The following is a 13,680-nucleotide window of genomic DNA, read 5'->3' as shown; positions in this document are numbered from 1 at the left end:
TGGGTGGTTCCACTATCTCTTGAGTAATTTGTTTTCAGAGTCAAAGTCCAGCTTTCTATTCTCTCAGAGATGCTCAGGTTTGTATTTAGGCAGATACTGTGTAATGGAAAATGAGAAGTACTAAATATGGAATACATGTCCAGCCAGACATAGTTGAGTGAAAAGGTAAACTTGAGGAAAAGAGACAGTGAGATAATTATTTTAGACTGACACTTTATTCTTCACAGCATTACTGTCTGTAACAATCAGCTACAAAAGCTCAGAACAATATGAAAATAACCTCACGAGAAGCTTCTGAGCCTGTTCTAGTTTCATGGAATCGGGAGTCCAGATGAGATTGCATGGATTTGCCTGTGACCAAAGCAGGGCAGTCGCACTCGCGTAACTCCATACAGGTTATTAATGGTAAAAAAAGAAAAGAAAACAACAACAAGAAGACAAAACACGAAGAGCTGAAAATACAGTATGTTTGCAATTTTACAATAATATACAGAAAAAGTAAATCAGGACACATCTCTGCCTTAAATATTATCGAACAATGACGTTAGGTTGCAGCAGACGCGGATCAGCTGTGAAATGAAAGGATTGAAGAAAACCTCCACACATGAAGAGTACAAAACAAAGTGTCTCCACCCATATAGGAAGCAAAAAATAAATCATCAGCACAGACTTGTTACATCCTTATTAAACTGGACAAATATGATCTCCCGCTCTTCCTCGTTAGTGCAGCGCAGGCAAAGGTAACTGAGAAGACGACTGCACTACGGAGCAAAGTGTGGCCTCCAGCTGTTTGTCTGCGTTTTGCAGCGATGAACACACATTTGTTATTTGGCTGTTCGTGTTTTCATCCACCGGTTAGTTGCGAGGTGCAACGCTTCTCTGTATGAATCTGCCGTTCAAAAGAAGAAAACGAACCAGAGACTCTACAATATATTTATTTGTATATTTATATATTACTAAAAAGCTGCAACTTAAAATTAATGTACTTCTTGAATAGTCATCTGTGTACTTCAGAATACTACTTAAATATATAATATATAGATAGACCGATCATAAATTCTTCATCATTCAAAAAGCTTTTGTTATCAGTGGTTCTCTGGGGCATCCTCAAGTTATGGCACAGTGGTCTCTATCCAAAAGAAAAAGTCAAATTTGCATCAAGGTAAGGGACGAATCTGAGCGACAGGGACTGATGACATTTGTGGTCTAGTGATCGCTTCCTGACTTGCTCACCAGTGAGAAATAATCTACAATCTACCCTCTCTTACTCTCATTGCCTTCATTTCCCCTTCCTTCCTCCTTCATACAGGCTTGGCACGGCATATTTGAAAACATGGTCCCTGCTAGTCTCTTACAGTGGTAGTCAGTTGTCCGCTACACCAGCTAAACCTAGCATTTGTTTGTTTTTTTTCAGGGTGGTTTTTTTGCATGAGGATGTGAAAAAGAAGGTTAGGACACCAAAGACGATATAAAAGGTTTTTCCTTGTCTGCCACTTGGTGGACACGGTCACTAATGAGCTCTGCAATGTGACATCTCCAGCAGGATAGCGAGCAACGCTGCAGGACAACTGGCCCACGGTAGAGACGAACACCAGCACAGACGACCATCAAAAGCATCACAGAGGTCTCACATGTTGGTGTCTCTCTTGTCTTTGTTTGGTGAAGGCTTTGATGGATCCTTAGCCGCCTTTCCGTTGGTGGTGGCAGCAGCTGCATCGGCGGTAGGCGCCACGGCAGCAACGGAGCGCTTGGTTTGCTCATCGCTGCGGGCCTCCGGGCTCGGCTGTGTGGGTGGAGCCTGCTCGGCTGGCGGCTGGGCGGTCAACTCCTGCTGTAGCTTGTGGCTCTGCAGGAGGCGAAGCTGAACGCGGAGCTCCAAGATGGCCTCCTGCTCCTCGTGGATGGCCTGGTTCAGGTGAGTGTTTTTGTTCTTCAGGGCAACAAAGTACACATTCAGAGTTAGATCCTGTAAAACTCCAGCCAATACTTTAACTATTACCAGAAACAAAAGCATGCTGAGCTTCTGGAATATGAATAACCACCGCAACAGGTAGTGGAGGCTGGATGCTTTCTCACCTCTAGTTCCTCGTTTTGCTTCTGCAGATCTTCCAGTATCATCTGCAGCTCTTCCTCATCCTCGCTCTCACTTTCGCTGTCTGATGAATACTCCTCTGTCTCGCTGCGACCCTGCTGCCGACTGCGGAGGAACACAATGCTGGCTTACTGCTAGGATCTAATGTCGTGTTTTACTTCATGGTCCCATAAACTTGTCCGACCACATACACGGTCTTAAAGCAACTTAAAGCAAGACGTAAAGCGGCTGCCGAATGTTGACTGGTTCACAGGTGAGCTGGAATAGAGCAGGGAGGGATACTGGAGTTCACTGGGAATGGGAAAAAAAACTTCAAAGATCAAAATACAGAGTATTAAAAGCACAGGCAGTGGCTGCAGTGGACACTTTTCATTGCTTTTAACACTCTGTTTCACTTCAGCTCTTTGTGTGTTATCACTTCGCTCTCCTCTGTGACTGGCTGATGGACCAACAACAGCACAAGCAAGAGTGGCCCATAGACCCAAGTAGCCCATACACCTGTTGGGCCACATACTTGTATAATGCCTCTATCTGGCAACAGAGCTCACTCCAGGCAGACGGACAATCCCTGGACTTGAGTGGACAGCAAATGCACCATTTCTGCTCGACCATAAAACCAGAGGGAAAACATCATGTTTTTCTCTCAAACAGGCTCAAATGTCATCAGGGGTATTGCTGCTAATGAGGAGACATTCACAGGGGTTCACACAATGCAATGGTACCAGAGTGTTGTCCTGAAAACAGCCCAATATGGTCCTTCACGCACAAATCAAAGGACACAACAAGACATCCACTGAGGGATCTGAAATCAGCAGTCACACTGAAAATGATCTAAAGATCCGCAAGAAAATGTACCTGAATGGGACATTGACCACTTTTACATCAGGTATAGATTATAAATTTTACACTTCCAACACTGGAACTCTTTGTTCACACCTCATATTTAATCACTGTCCTCTTTTACCTCTGTATGTCTGCAATCTCTGCCCGCAGTCTCTCGATTTCCTCCTTCTCAGTAGCAATCTGTCTACGCAGCACCTGCTCAAGAGAGATCAGCTCCTCCTGCTCCGTCAGAATCTCATTCTCCTGATTATCGAGAGAACGAGAAGACGTTTAAAGGTTTTCTTGGCAAGCTGTTGATCGATGTGTTTTTATGAATTACTTACCTGTGCTAAAAGGAGGTTGATGACTTCCTCTTCATTCTCAGTCATCTCCTCCTTAGAAACGTCTTCCTTTGACAGGCTTGCTATCTCCTGGGCTATTTTACTCTCGCACTCCTAAAGCCCCACGGAGAGCAGACACATACAGCACAGTTAGAAAGTAGTTCTAGTTGAAATAACAAGACAATGCTTTAATCTTAGTCGATTCATCTGCATTTGCCTTTTTGTTGTTACTGTGTAGGGCCACATTATAGTTTATTAAGGACTCCCAGCTCAATTTAATACAGACTAAAGAAACAATCTTACTGCTGTTTCCTACCTTAGTGAAGTTTATAATTTCTATACATCTCAGAAGAGGTGGAAATTCAAACCCTCACTGGTATTACTGGGTATACAAACAGCTATTGTATCCAGAGAAACATAAATACTGACATAGACAGATTACCTGACGTTTGGCCTCCCTCAGTTTGCGTTTCAGAGCGGTCAGGATTCTCTGAACCTCCCAGAGCCGCTCCTCTTTGGACAAGTCCTTCACCCCTGCCTGCAGGTCCCGGTGCAGGCAGTTCAGGAGGAACTCCTACACACAAATACCTTCATAAATATTGGCTGAAATTTACTTGATGACAACAATCCGCTCAAGACAAGTAGAGGAGCCAAGCACATTTAATAAAGTAGCAAAATAAACCATATAATCTTTTTAAAAAGGGCAGTCTGAGATTCACGCATAACCACTTATAAATGACAGAAATAAAGTTAGTTGCCGTGGATAATTAACATGATTTGAGCATCATAGGACAAAAAAAATCTACAATAACTTTTCAGTATATTCTAAGTTAGGTGATCTAGGAGGGATTGAGATGTGTGAGCCTCCTCTGGGATGTTTTATTGTTTTGGAAATCCAGGCCACGAAGGAACATTTTGTAATGTTAAAGAAACAGCTTCAGCCGAGAGACTGGGGTTCAAATCGACAGACTAAACCATCTGAAGCTGACGTGTTTTCTGGCATTTTCTTTAATATACAGGTGAGTTCTGGCACACTGAGAAACAAACCCAAGATAAAGATGTGAACTGCTGACAAGACACTTTAATATAAATAGAAAAGGCCTTAAAGCTGCATTACTATGTTGTAACATTTTAAAACCTGCTTTAAGGGAAAATCATCATCTGCTTATATTAAAAAAAATAATTTCCTTTTGCAGCAAATATTAAGATATGAAGCAAAAGAAGAAACTTTTTTTTTTTTTTAAACTCATTTGTTCAAACACTAAAATAGGCAGTCATTAGTTGCCACAGGACCGAACCCACCTGCCGTCTGATCTCCTCTTTGATGCTCTCCTGGGTCTCGGGCAGAGCCGGCATCGTCGCCATGTTGGACCAGCGGAGTGGCCGCACCACTGGCTTCAAGACTACATCCCCAAACAGCTCCTTCACGTGAGTGAAGAACATGTAAAGGACACGATTCCCAATCTGGAAAGGAGGCACACGGATCACCAGAGGGAAACGAGCACAAAGCTGAATTGTATCTGCACCATTTCCTCCACAATACAAATTCCTGCATGTTTATTTAGCCTGATTAAACTGGCCCTGGACTGTGCTCATTAAGTGGGAGAAGTATTTATTTAACAGAGTTGTGGCGGCTGCTGCTGCTGGTTCAGAATAAGTGGAGCACCAACAGAGATGTCCCCTATGGGAATAAATTAGCTTCACTAAACTGGGCCAGGGTTTCAGAGATGAACTGACTCTTTGATCCAATAAAATTTCACTGGTTTGTTGCTAGGGGGAGGGTTGTTTTTTTGGTTTTTTTTAGCTGTATCTGAGCCTGAGCCAAAGCGCCACATTATTATTTGATGTTTAGTTTGCCTGTTGCTGGAAAATTGATGTTTTCTGCCCCAACTCATGATCTTCTTGCATATTTCTTCCCTTTCCCATGTAACGGTGCATTTGCATTTTCACTGATTGATCTCCTTCCCACTGACCTGTATGGTGGGGTTAAGGACGATGGAGATATTCTGAATATTCATCTTCGTCTCTGCCTCCCTGGCAATGACGTGGTCCATGTGTGTGACGAGCCAGGACAGAAGCAGTCGGCTCTCCAGCGGCACTTCGGTCAGCAGCCTCTGAAACTCCGTCACCTTTTCGGCCTCGACCTGCCGACCGCAAGCATCCTCGAACCACTGGGCCAAGTCTCGACCGAGTATGTTTTCGGGCAGCTCGCGGAGGTACTGCTTCAGCAGGCTGGCGACCGTGTGAGGGTCATACTCCTCCAAGCATGGGCACTCCTCTCGGTCATACGCAGCTTTCAGTTCATCTACTTTGGACTTCATACCTGAAAGAAAAAAAAAGAGCCAATGTGAGTAATCAGAGACGTTGTTTAAAAAAAAAAAAAAGGAAGAAGGTAGAATCAAAATGTTTGATACCTGAAACCCGGTAGATGCCCTCACACTTCATCCCATAATTTTCAATGTAGTCCACACACTCTCTAAAGATGGCTGGTAGCTGGATGCCATCATACAGAGCTGTCCTCTTGATAGCTTCAGCCAGTGGGGCTCCAAAGATGGGCCTGAAGGTGGGGGTCTCCACTGGGACCGGTTCTGCCTCTGTGGTTGGTTTCTTCTTCTTCTTCTTCTCCTTCCACTGTTTCACCACATCTGCAGCTGTCAGGTCCTTTGACTTCTTATCCTTGGCTTTGTCCTCTTTGGGACCCTTCTCTTTCACCTTAAAATCCTTTTCTTTCTTCTTGGAGAAGCTCGGCTTCTTGAACACGTGGATTCCCTTGGAGCGCTTCATTTTGGACGGGCTCTCTGCTTCGTCTGCCGAACTGTCCTCCTGGAAGGCGGCGTATCCTTCCGCTGTGAAAGTAAATAAAAAGTAGAAGAGGCAGAAATCAGGTTAGATCTGAAGGGAGTAGCACCTCTGTTTTCTAATCTCCGTCCTATAACCGAACTATGATAGCAGTGAAACAGAAACAGGAAGAGAAACGGGTGAGAGAGAGAAGATAGCAGAGGAGGGGGAGAATGAGGACTAGGAAAAGAGGTCAGCCACTGATTTAGCATAGCTCCCACTGCACCTTACAACGCTCCTCTCCAGAACAGCTCACTCTAAGCTTTTTTTAAAGTGATAGCGAGGGGCCCCTTGTCACTTTCAACCTCCTAATTTTATCTACGCTGGGTTTCCCCAAGAATGGGCTCTGCGTATCACACCGCTGCCTGAGACACACCTTCACTGGGTTCAGTGGGTGTGTGCTGAATCTGTCCATCTCTTCCTCTCTCCCACCATATCCTGGTGTAGGAGCTAAATCCAGGCATGGAAAAATCATGACACAAAGTGGACGACGGTGAAAAACATCCCCAGCAGAGGAACATTTCACACCACTGCAGCCATCAGGATGGAAACGTGGGAGTAGCTCGCCTCATTAGTACTGATGTGACCTTTAGCTCCCTCGGTAGCTCCCAGTTGTTAAAATACAAGGTTTGAAATATTCTAAATTTTTCTCCTTGTTGACGAATAACACAGCCATGTGCCGCCCTCCAAAACATATATTAAAAAAAACGTTGGAATGTTTTTGAAAATGTAATCTAATCTTTGGCTCAATTAAACTAGATTATAGGGTTTGTAGTGATTTCTATTATGTAAAACCTGTCCTGCTGTGCCTGTGAGAACAACATCTGACAGCTTTTTATTACCAGACTTCATTTCCTGGTTGTTTGGAAATGGTTGCAAAGCTATAAAATCGTGCTTATTTCATAAACCAGCCCAAGTCTGATTATAAATGTGTGTCCTGTTGTGTTCTACTGTTGTCAGTATTTTCTGTTTCTCTCACTGTGTTAACCTCTTGGTCTCAATTCAATTTTATTTATATGTTGCCAATCACCTCAAGGCACTTTATAATGTAAGGCAGAAACCCCACAATACTACAGATAACTCAAACAACCTCCTTTAAGCAAGAACTTGGCAAAAGTGGGAAGAAAAAACTCCCTTTTAACAGGAAGAAACCTGCAGCAGAACCAGGCTCAGGGAGGGGTAGGGCCATCTGCCAATACCATTTGCAGGTGAGGAGGAGACAGAACAAAAAAGAAAAACATTGCGGAATAGAGCAGGCAATAATAAGAACTAATCATTAAAGGGAAAGTGGTGTATAAACACAAAGTAAGTGAAAAAAAGGTCTTGTGAAGTATTTTGAGAGATGGGTGTCGCAGTTTAGCACCCACTATAAAAGCACCTTTTTCTTTCAACTGTACAGTGTACTCTATTGGTTGCCATAATACTACAATACAATTAGAATTAAGGTGCTACTACAGTTTATTACATGATAACTCAAGCACAAGCAAACACAGCGATAGTGGTGATAACACAATCTATACTGCAGAGTTGGATATACTCAGTAAACTCTGGCCACCCTGCTTGGCTACCGTTACGTGGAAACACGAGGCCTTTTATGTAAACTCTGGACAACATCAGAGTTTACGTCTAATCAGAACTCGATACTGTCCGAAGTTGCCTTTTCCCACATAGCACACAGAAGGAGACGATAAGAGGGAAGTTCTCACTACTGGAGTTTAGATTACAATGTCCTCAGTGTACACACTCACTCTCTTTGAAGTCAAGAAACAATTAAGTTCTTTGTTCCCAAGACTGGACTTCAGTCACACTTTGTGTTAGTAGAGCTGGGCGATAGAACGATAACGATATGTATCGCGATATAACTTTTTCTCGATAGAAAAATTAAACTATTGCGATAGACCTTGCCGCTCTTGTCCTCTTTAAAAAAGAAAAAGAAAAAAAGAAAAAAAAAGAACAGCCAATCCAAATTAAGTAGCGCAATCACAACCGCAGCGTCACGTCACGTGACTTGTTACGTACAGCACAAGTGCCAAGCCGCACATGTGTATTTGTTTGGGAAGCAGCCAGCCACCGTACCGCCCGGGTAATGGAGGAAATGAGTGTGCCGACTAGAAAAATCAACCGAGCGTGACCGAAGAGAAAACAGATGATGGTTCCAATGCCGGAGAGATTGTCGAACGGAAGAGCCATAGAAGTTCCGTAGTGTGAAGGTATTTCGGCTATTTCAAGTCTGACAAAAAACAGAGTAGCGCGCACTGTAAATTGTGCCGAAAGCAAGTCTGGAAATACAATAAACTGGTGCATGCTCAGGCTACGTCCACACGTACCCGGGTATTTTTGAAAACGCAGATTTTTCTATGCGTTTGCACCTTTCGTCCACACGTAAACGGCGTTTTTGGTCACTGAAAACGAAGATTTTTAAAAACTCCGGCCAGGGTGGATATTTTTGAAAACTCAGTTTTTGCATTTATATGTGGACTAGAAAAACGGAGAAAACGCAGCATCAAAGGTGTGCGCCACGTTATTGTTTCGGTGAAATGAATTTCTACAATACTGTTACTGTTAATTCTACTCTCTGCAGTGTTTAAATGCTTACATATACACACAGTTACTGTCCCTCCACACATACGACTCGGTTCTGCTTCTATGCCCCAGCTTTGTTTACTTTTTCCCACCGAAGCTTCTAGACTTCTGATTGGCCAACATTTCTACACGGTTAGGAATCTAGCGCCACCTGCTGCTTTGGCATGTTCATAGCAGCGTTTTCCTTCATTTCTGCCTTTATGTGTGGACGGGATTATTTTTTAAAACGAAAATGGAAAATCTCCGTTTTCAAAAATACCCGTGTACGTGTGGACGTAGCCTCAGTCTCGACTGGAAGCGCTAATTCATCATTCGGCTTTTGTCAGACTAAAGTAACTGTTAAAACTGTTTGAAAAGCTAAGCTATACAACAAGGAGAGATTGAGAATTTCCTTTTAGTTCTCAGTTTATTTGATACTGACAAAAGTTAGTCAGTTTTGTCTGTTCTTCTGTAAAACAAACTAAGATTTATTTTTAGAATTAATATTTTGTTTCTAAGTGGAATTGACAATTTAGTAGTCTGTTTCGTTTGTTCTATTTTGAAACTTAAACGCTTTAGTGGCTGCCTTTTGTGTAGTTTGCAATATTTGCCTTTATTTATCTGAAAAAGTCTCATGTTCCTTAAGTACATCTACCCTGTTGAACTTATTATGGGAAATAAATATTTAAATAAAAACAAGCTGCTGATTATTTCACATTTTACTTGTCAGCAACGGCACATTTAAATCTTACAAATATAGTTATTTGGCTTATATCGTGATATATATCGTTATCGCCTGAAATGAAAAAAACATATCATGATATGAAAAAATCTTATATCGCCCAGCTCTATGTGTTAGGGAGCTAAAGTTTAGATGTTAGATCTAACATTTGGGTTCTCACGTGCACGTTTTTTCCGGTAATGCCTGGAAAAGTAAAAGGCTGTAGTGCATGTTAGAGAAGAACCAGATTATCATATTTCCACATCCAAGAAAACTGTTTTTTTGTTTCTACACAGGTATACATATTTAGATCACCTGGTGCTAAAAAACTTTTTTAAAGTGCTATTTTCAGAGTCAAAAATAAGCCTGCAATCTCAAATAGTTCACTTGTTCTATACTGTCCTTCCCTCCCTCAATCCATGTTTCCCAAAAAAAAGCATCTTACTCCTTTTCTCCTTCTTCTTGAACTTGTTCTTCTTCTTGCTGTGCTCTTTGTCATCGTCGGAGACGTAGGCATCGGGAGGCTCGTGGTGATGTCCATCGTGAGGCGGCGACGGTTCCCCGGTGCGGTACAGCCCGGGGAATTTGGTGGGGCTGATTTCCTCAGAGCTCGGGGTGCGGGCCACGCCCCCGGGGTGCTCGGCCCTGCGCTGCTCTGCGGGGCTGCTACTGGGGGGCAGGAAGCACTCGGTCATGGCTGCTTTGGCCTAATCACTCCTCTGATTCACACGTCACCCCTCCATCACACCTGCAGTGGACAGAAGTACAAAATTCTGACTTAAACCAGTGCTTCAACTCATTGTTCAAAAATCTTTTCTACAAAAACATCAGTAATTGTGCACCTTTTCAGCCATATAATCAGACTAGAGCACTTAGCTCATTTGTTAATGTTGTAGTTTAATCTCAGGACCAGTGACTTAGATATATCCTGTGGATACCGTATGCTGTCTTTTACAACCTGTTCGGTATAACAGAGCTTAATTTTCTATGTTAGAGCACACTGCAACGATAGAAATATGCTTTCACAGCAACGCAGATAAACTCAAAACAGAATCCAATCATTGTCAGAGAAGTATGTCTACCACCAAAAACAAATCTTCATTTTAAGATCAAGTTTTTAAAGTGAACGACAACATACCACTTAAAGTTAAACATGTTTAACATAAGACTTTGCAGACAGATGAGAGAATGTATGTAAAATAATCACGATCTGTAACCGATCTTTAGATGTTAAGGTAGCAGAACAGTAAAACAAGCTGGAACTCTTTCCTGTGTTGTCTTCCTTTGTTTCTAAACAGTACGATGATAATCCCTAAAAAAATGCAACTGCACCAGTAATGTCCACCCACCAGATGGGGCTTCTGTCATTCAAACAATCCCGCATCCAACATGTCAATCCAGACAGCTGGAGTAGGAAAAAAACCAAACGATCACCTCACCAGTCAGAGACACAGTGACTTATCTGAAGCTCATCATCTCACATTACTGTAAATCATGTGATGGGCTGTATACAGACAGCTACCTGAAACAGCCCAATGGCTGTCCGCACTGTGGACGGTAAACAGAAAAAGGAAGTGCTGAGTACTTCCACATGTTTAAGGAAGTGAGTTAAATTACGTGACTGCACCTATTGATTCTAAGGTTTTGTAGGCTGAACATCATGATTATTATAGTTAACTAAAACTAGATGTGAAAAAGAAACATGTTAGGTAACTGGGATATAAAATAAGAAATGAAACCTTAATCTTAAACCAGTCATGAGTATCTATAAAAGGAGATAAAAGAAAATAAGTGCACACAGGAAATGTCAAGGTTATTTTTTTTCCTAATTTAGTCAATTCTGAAGAAACATGAGGAGGCTTCAGCGCAAGTGTTTGGGGTTTTTTTTAAAGACTGTGATGTTTAGATGATTCATCAGTGTTGTGTTGGTCTTATCAGAGCTACTTACAAATACCCATCATATTACATATATAAAAGACTAAGACTGAAACAAATAAAAGCTACACATAGTTCGATAGTAAAGACCAAGCTGAAGCTGGCAAACCCACTCTGGAAGCTAGTCTACAACTAACCTGGTCTGACAAAATGATCGTTTGAAGACAGACAACTGATGAAAAATATACAGGTATGAAAACTATGTTTAACATCTCCTAGATGATGGACATCAATACATAACAGAAATTTATTTAGGGTGCAATGAATTCACGTTTTTCAAGAAAATAAGCAGCCACATGTTCCTTTAAAGTATCCTAAATTAACTCTGGTTGCAAACAGATTATTCAAGCCTGACTCTCTTTTAATCTTCCTTCGCTTTGGGCAAATTAAATCACCATTTTCTGCTGGGTTCCTTAAAAATGACGTTAGAACAGCTGGCTACTTATTATCTGCTCATTTATTTAAATAGCAAGGTTCGTTTCTGTATCTTCGATGAATTTACAATCAAACTGTCACAGAGAGCTGCCCTCCTCTGAACGTAGGGCCCCATATGCTAACGACAGTTCAGCTAGCTGCCATCCTGCTAAGCTAGCTGGTTAGCCAGCCTATCAGTAGCGATAAAAACCGAAGATCCGTCCAAACAAAAACCTACATCTGATACACAGTTAGCTACAGATGGTAAACTATATTTGCTAACCGCTGCATTATGTTTAATCAGGCAAAACACAAAAGGCGAGAAACTTTACCAAGTACTATCCCGTTCCGTTTATTTCACAGTATAGCTTCCGGCTGCCTGTATACCAAATAAACCCATCTGCGCTTGCGCTCAAGCACAAGTGCGTGTCGGGAAATGGAGTTAAACGCAAATAGAATCGTGTTTAACTCAAGTGAAAGAAATAGTGAAACATCTGTGAGGGAAAACAGGAGAAATATAACTGAGAAATATCATAGTCCTCTTCTTCTTGTTTCATGTGTTCCCTTCATGTTACCCCATCCATAGCATCCTCCTCTATCACACCAAACCTTTGTCTTCAAACTGCTCAACCTGAGCAGTCTCTCTGATATACTGATTTCTAATCCTGTCCATCCTGGTCACTGTCAGTGAAAATCTTTTTATCAAATCCACTGTCTCCAAACCATACACCATATGAGAACCCGCTAGAATCTTGTAAACTTTTGCTGCTTAAACCCATCTACCTTCACTGTTATACCTGTCTCCCTCTCATTCACGCACATTATTCTTCTCTCAAGAGCATACCTCAACCTCTCCAGGCTCTCTTCCACCTGCTCCCTACTCTCACTACAGATCACAATGCCATCTGCAAAAATAGTCCACAGAGACTTCTGCCTGACAATCACCCCTGCAAACACAAATGGCCACAGAGCTGATTCCTGATGTATCTGAAATGCTTGTTGCAGACCTCATTATTGTCTGGCTCCACATACATGCCCTGTATTGCCCTGACATACTCACATTATTAGCATATGTTTGCCTCTATAAGCTTACAATGGCTCATTCTTCTGTCATTAGGTAGAACTGAAACTTACATCAATACACAAAAAAAAAAAAAGATAACCACAAGTACATACACACATACATATATATATGCCTTGACTAACACATATTTTTCCTCAGCAAGTTTGCTGTTACTGTAACTTCCAAAGAGCAGTCACAGCCTTCGTCTCAGTCACAGGTTATTTTAAAGCATCTCTTCTTTTTCCTTAATCTTCCATCTGCTTTTGCTTTTCCTGAATGCAGCACAGAACCTATCCCAGCGGTTCACACACTGCTGTGCTACAGTTATGTCCATAGGTGTTTGGACAATGACACATCTGTTTGCATTTTTTAAACAAGGGTGCAGACATAATCTGGCCATGAAACTGCTAATTAATTACTGTTGAGTGTCGGAAAAGGATTAGAATGCGTGCAAAAATTCCTAAATGTTTATTGCAAAACTTTTTTTCAATCCCCTGAATTACAGATTAAAGTAATAATTTATAAAAGAAACATTAATTTATATTCATTAAGACTCCAAACCAGTCATGGAGACCATAAACTCACCATTAAAGCATTTACTCATTTCTTGTATCAAGTCAGAAGTCACACCATTTTCATAGACTTCAATATAAGGATTAATGCAATTTTAAGGCATGTCTGCCAACATCCAGAAGCTACTTCATTTTTTATATATAGTCTGTTAGCAACACTCTGGCAAAGTAGGTGGTAAAAATACACCTAGTAGTTGGTAGAAGTGGGTGCTTCATTTATTTGGAGATCCTACCACAAATGTATTTTCTTTATAGGTTTCCTGGCTGAAAACAGTCTGGAACTAATGGCGTATGTTTAGGCTGTGGTATCGTTTTGATCT

At 41.7% G+C, this 13,680-nt stretch overlaps 1 protein-coding gene across 2 annotated transcripts; it reads right to left on the bottom strand.

Moving 5' to 3' along the window:
- Positions 1–193: 193 nt before the first annotated feature.
- Positions 194–12,186, bottom strand: ralbp1 (ralA binding protein 1). 2 transcript variants are annotated; one of them, XM_040016014.1, is made up of 10 exons: positions 12,058–12,186; positions 9,822–10,124; positions 5,670–6,101; positions 5,229–5,578; positions 4,558–4,719; positions 3,698–3,829; positions 3,259–3,369; positions 3,057–3,178; positions 2,077–2,197; positions 194–1,930 (listed from the first exon to the last, which is right to left on the bottom strand). In XM_040016014.1, exons 2-10 carry the CDS (start codon positions 10,069–10,071, stop codon positions 1,628–1,630), a joined length of 1,983 nt encoding a protein of 660 aa, XP_039871948.1. In that variant the 5' UTR covers positions 10,072–10,124; positions 12,058–12,186; the 3' UTR covers positions 194–1,627. The 2 variants fall into 2 exon arrangements, with proteins under 2 accessions (XP_039871948.1, XP_039871958.1); XM_040016024.1 differs by lacking the exon at positions 12,058–12,186 and adding an exon at positions 10,726–11,110.
- Positions 12,187–13,680: the final 1,494 nt, after the last annotated feature.

This window comes from Simochromis diagramma, unplaced genomic scaffold, assembly GCF_900408965.1.
Source record: "Simochromis diagramma unplaced genomic scaffold, fSimDia1.1 OVJJ01000205.1, whole genome shotgun sequence".
Lineage (NCBI taxonomy): Eukaryota > Metazoa > Chordata > Actinopteri > Cichliformes > Cichlidae > Simochromis > Simochromis diagramma.
The sequence above is the reverse complement of the archived record's forward strand: the minus strand, read 5'-3'. Positions and strand labels throughout refer to the sequence as shown.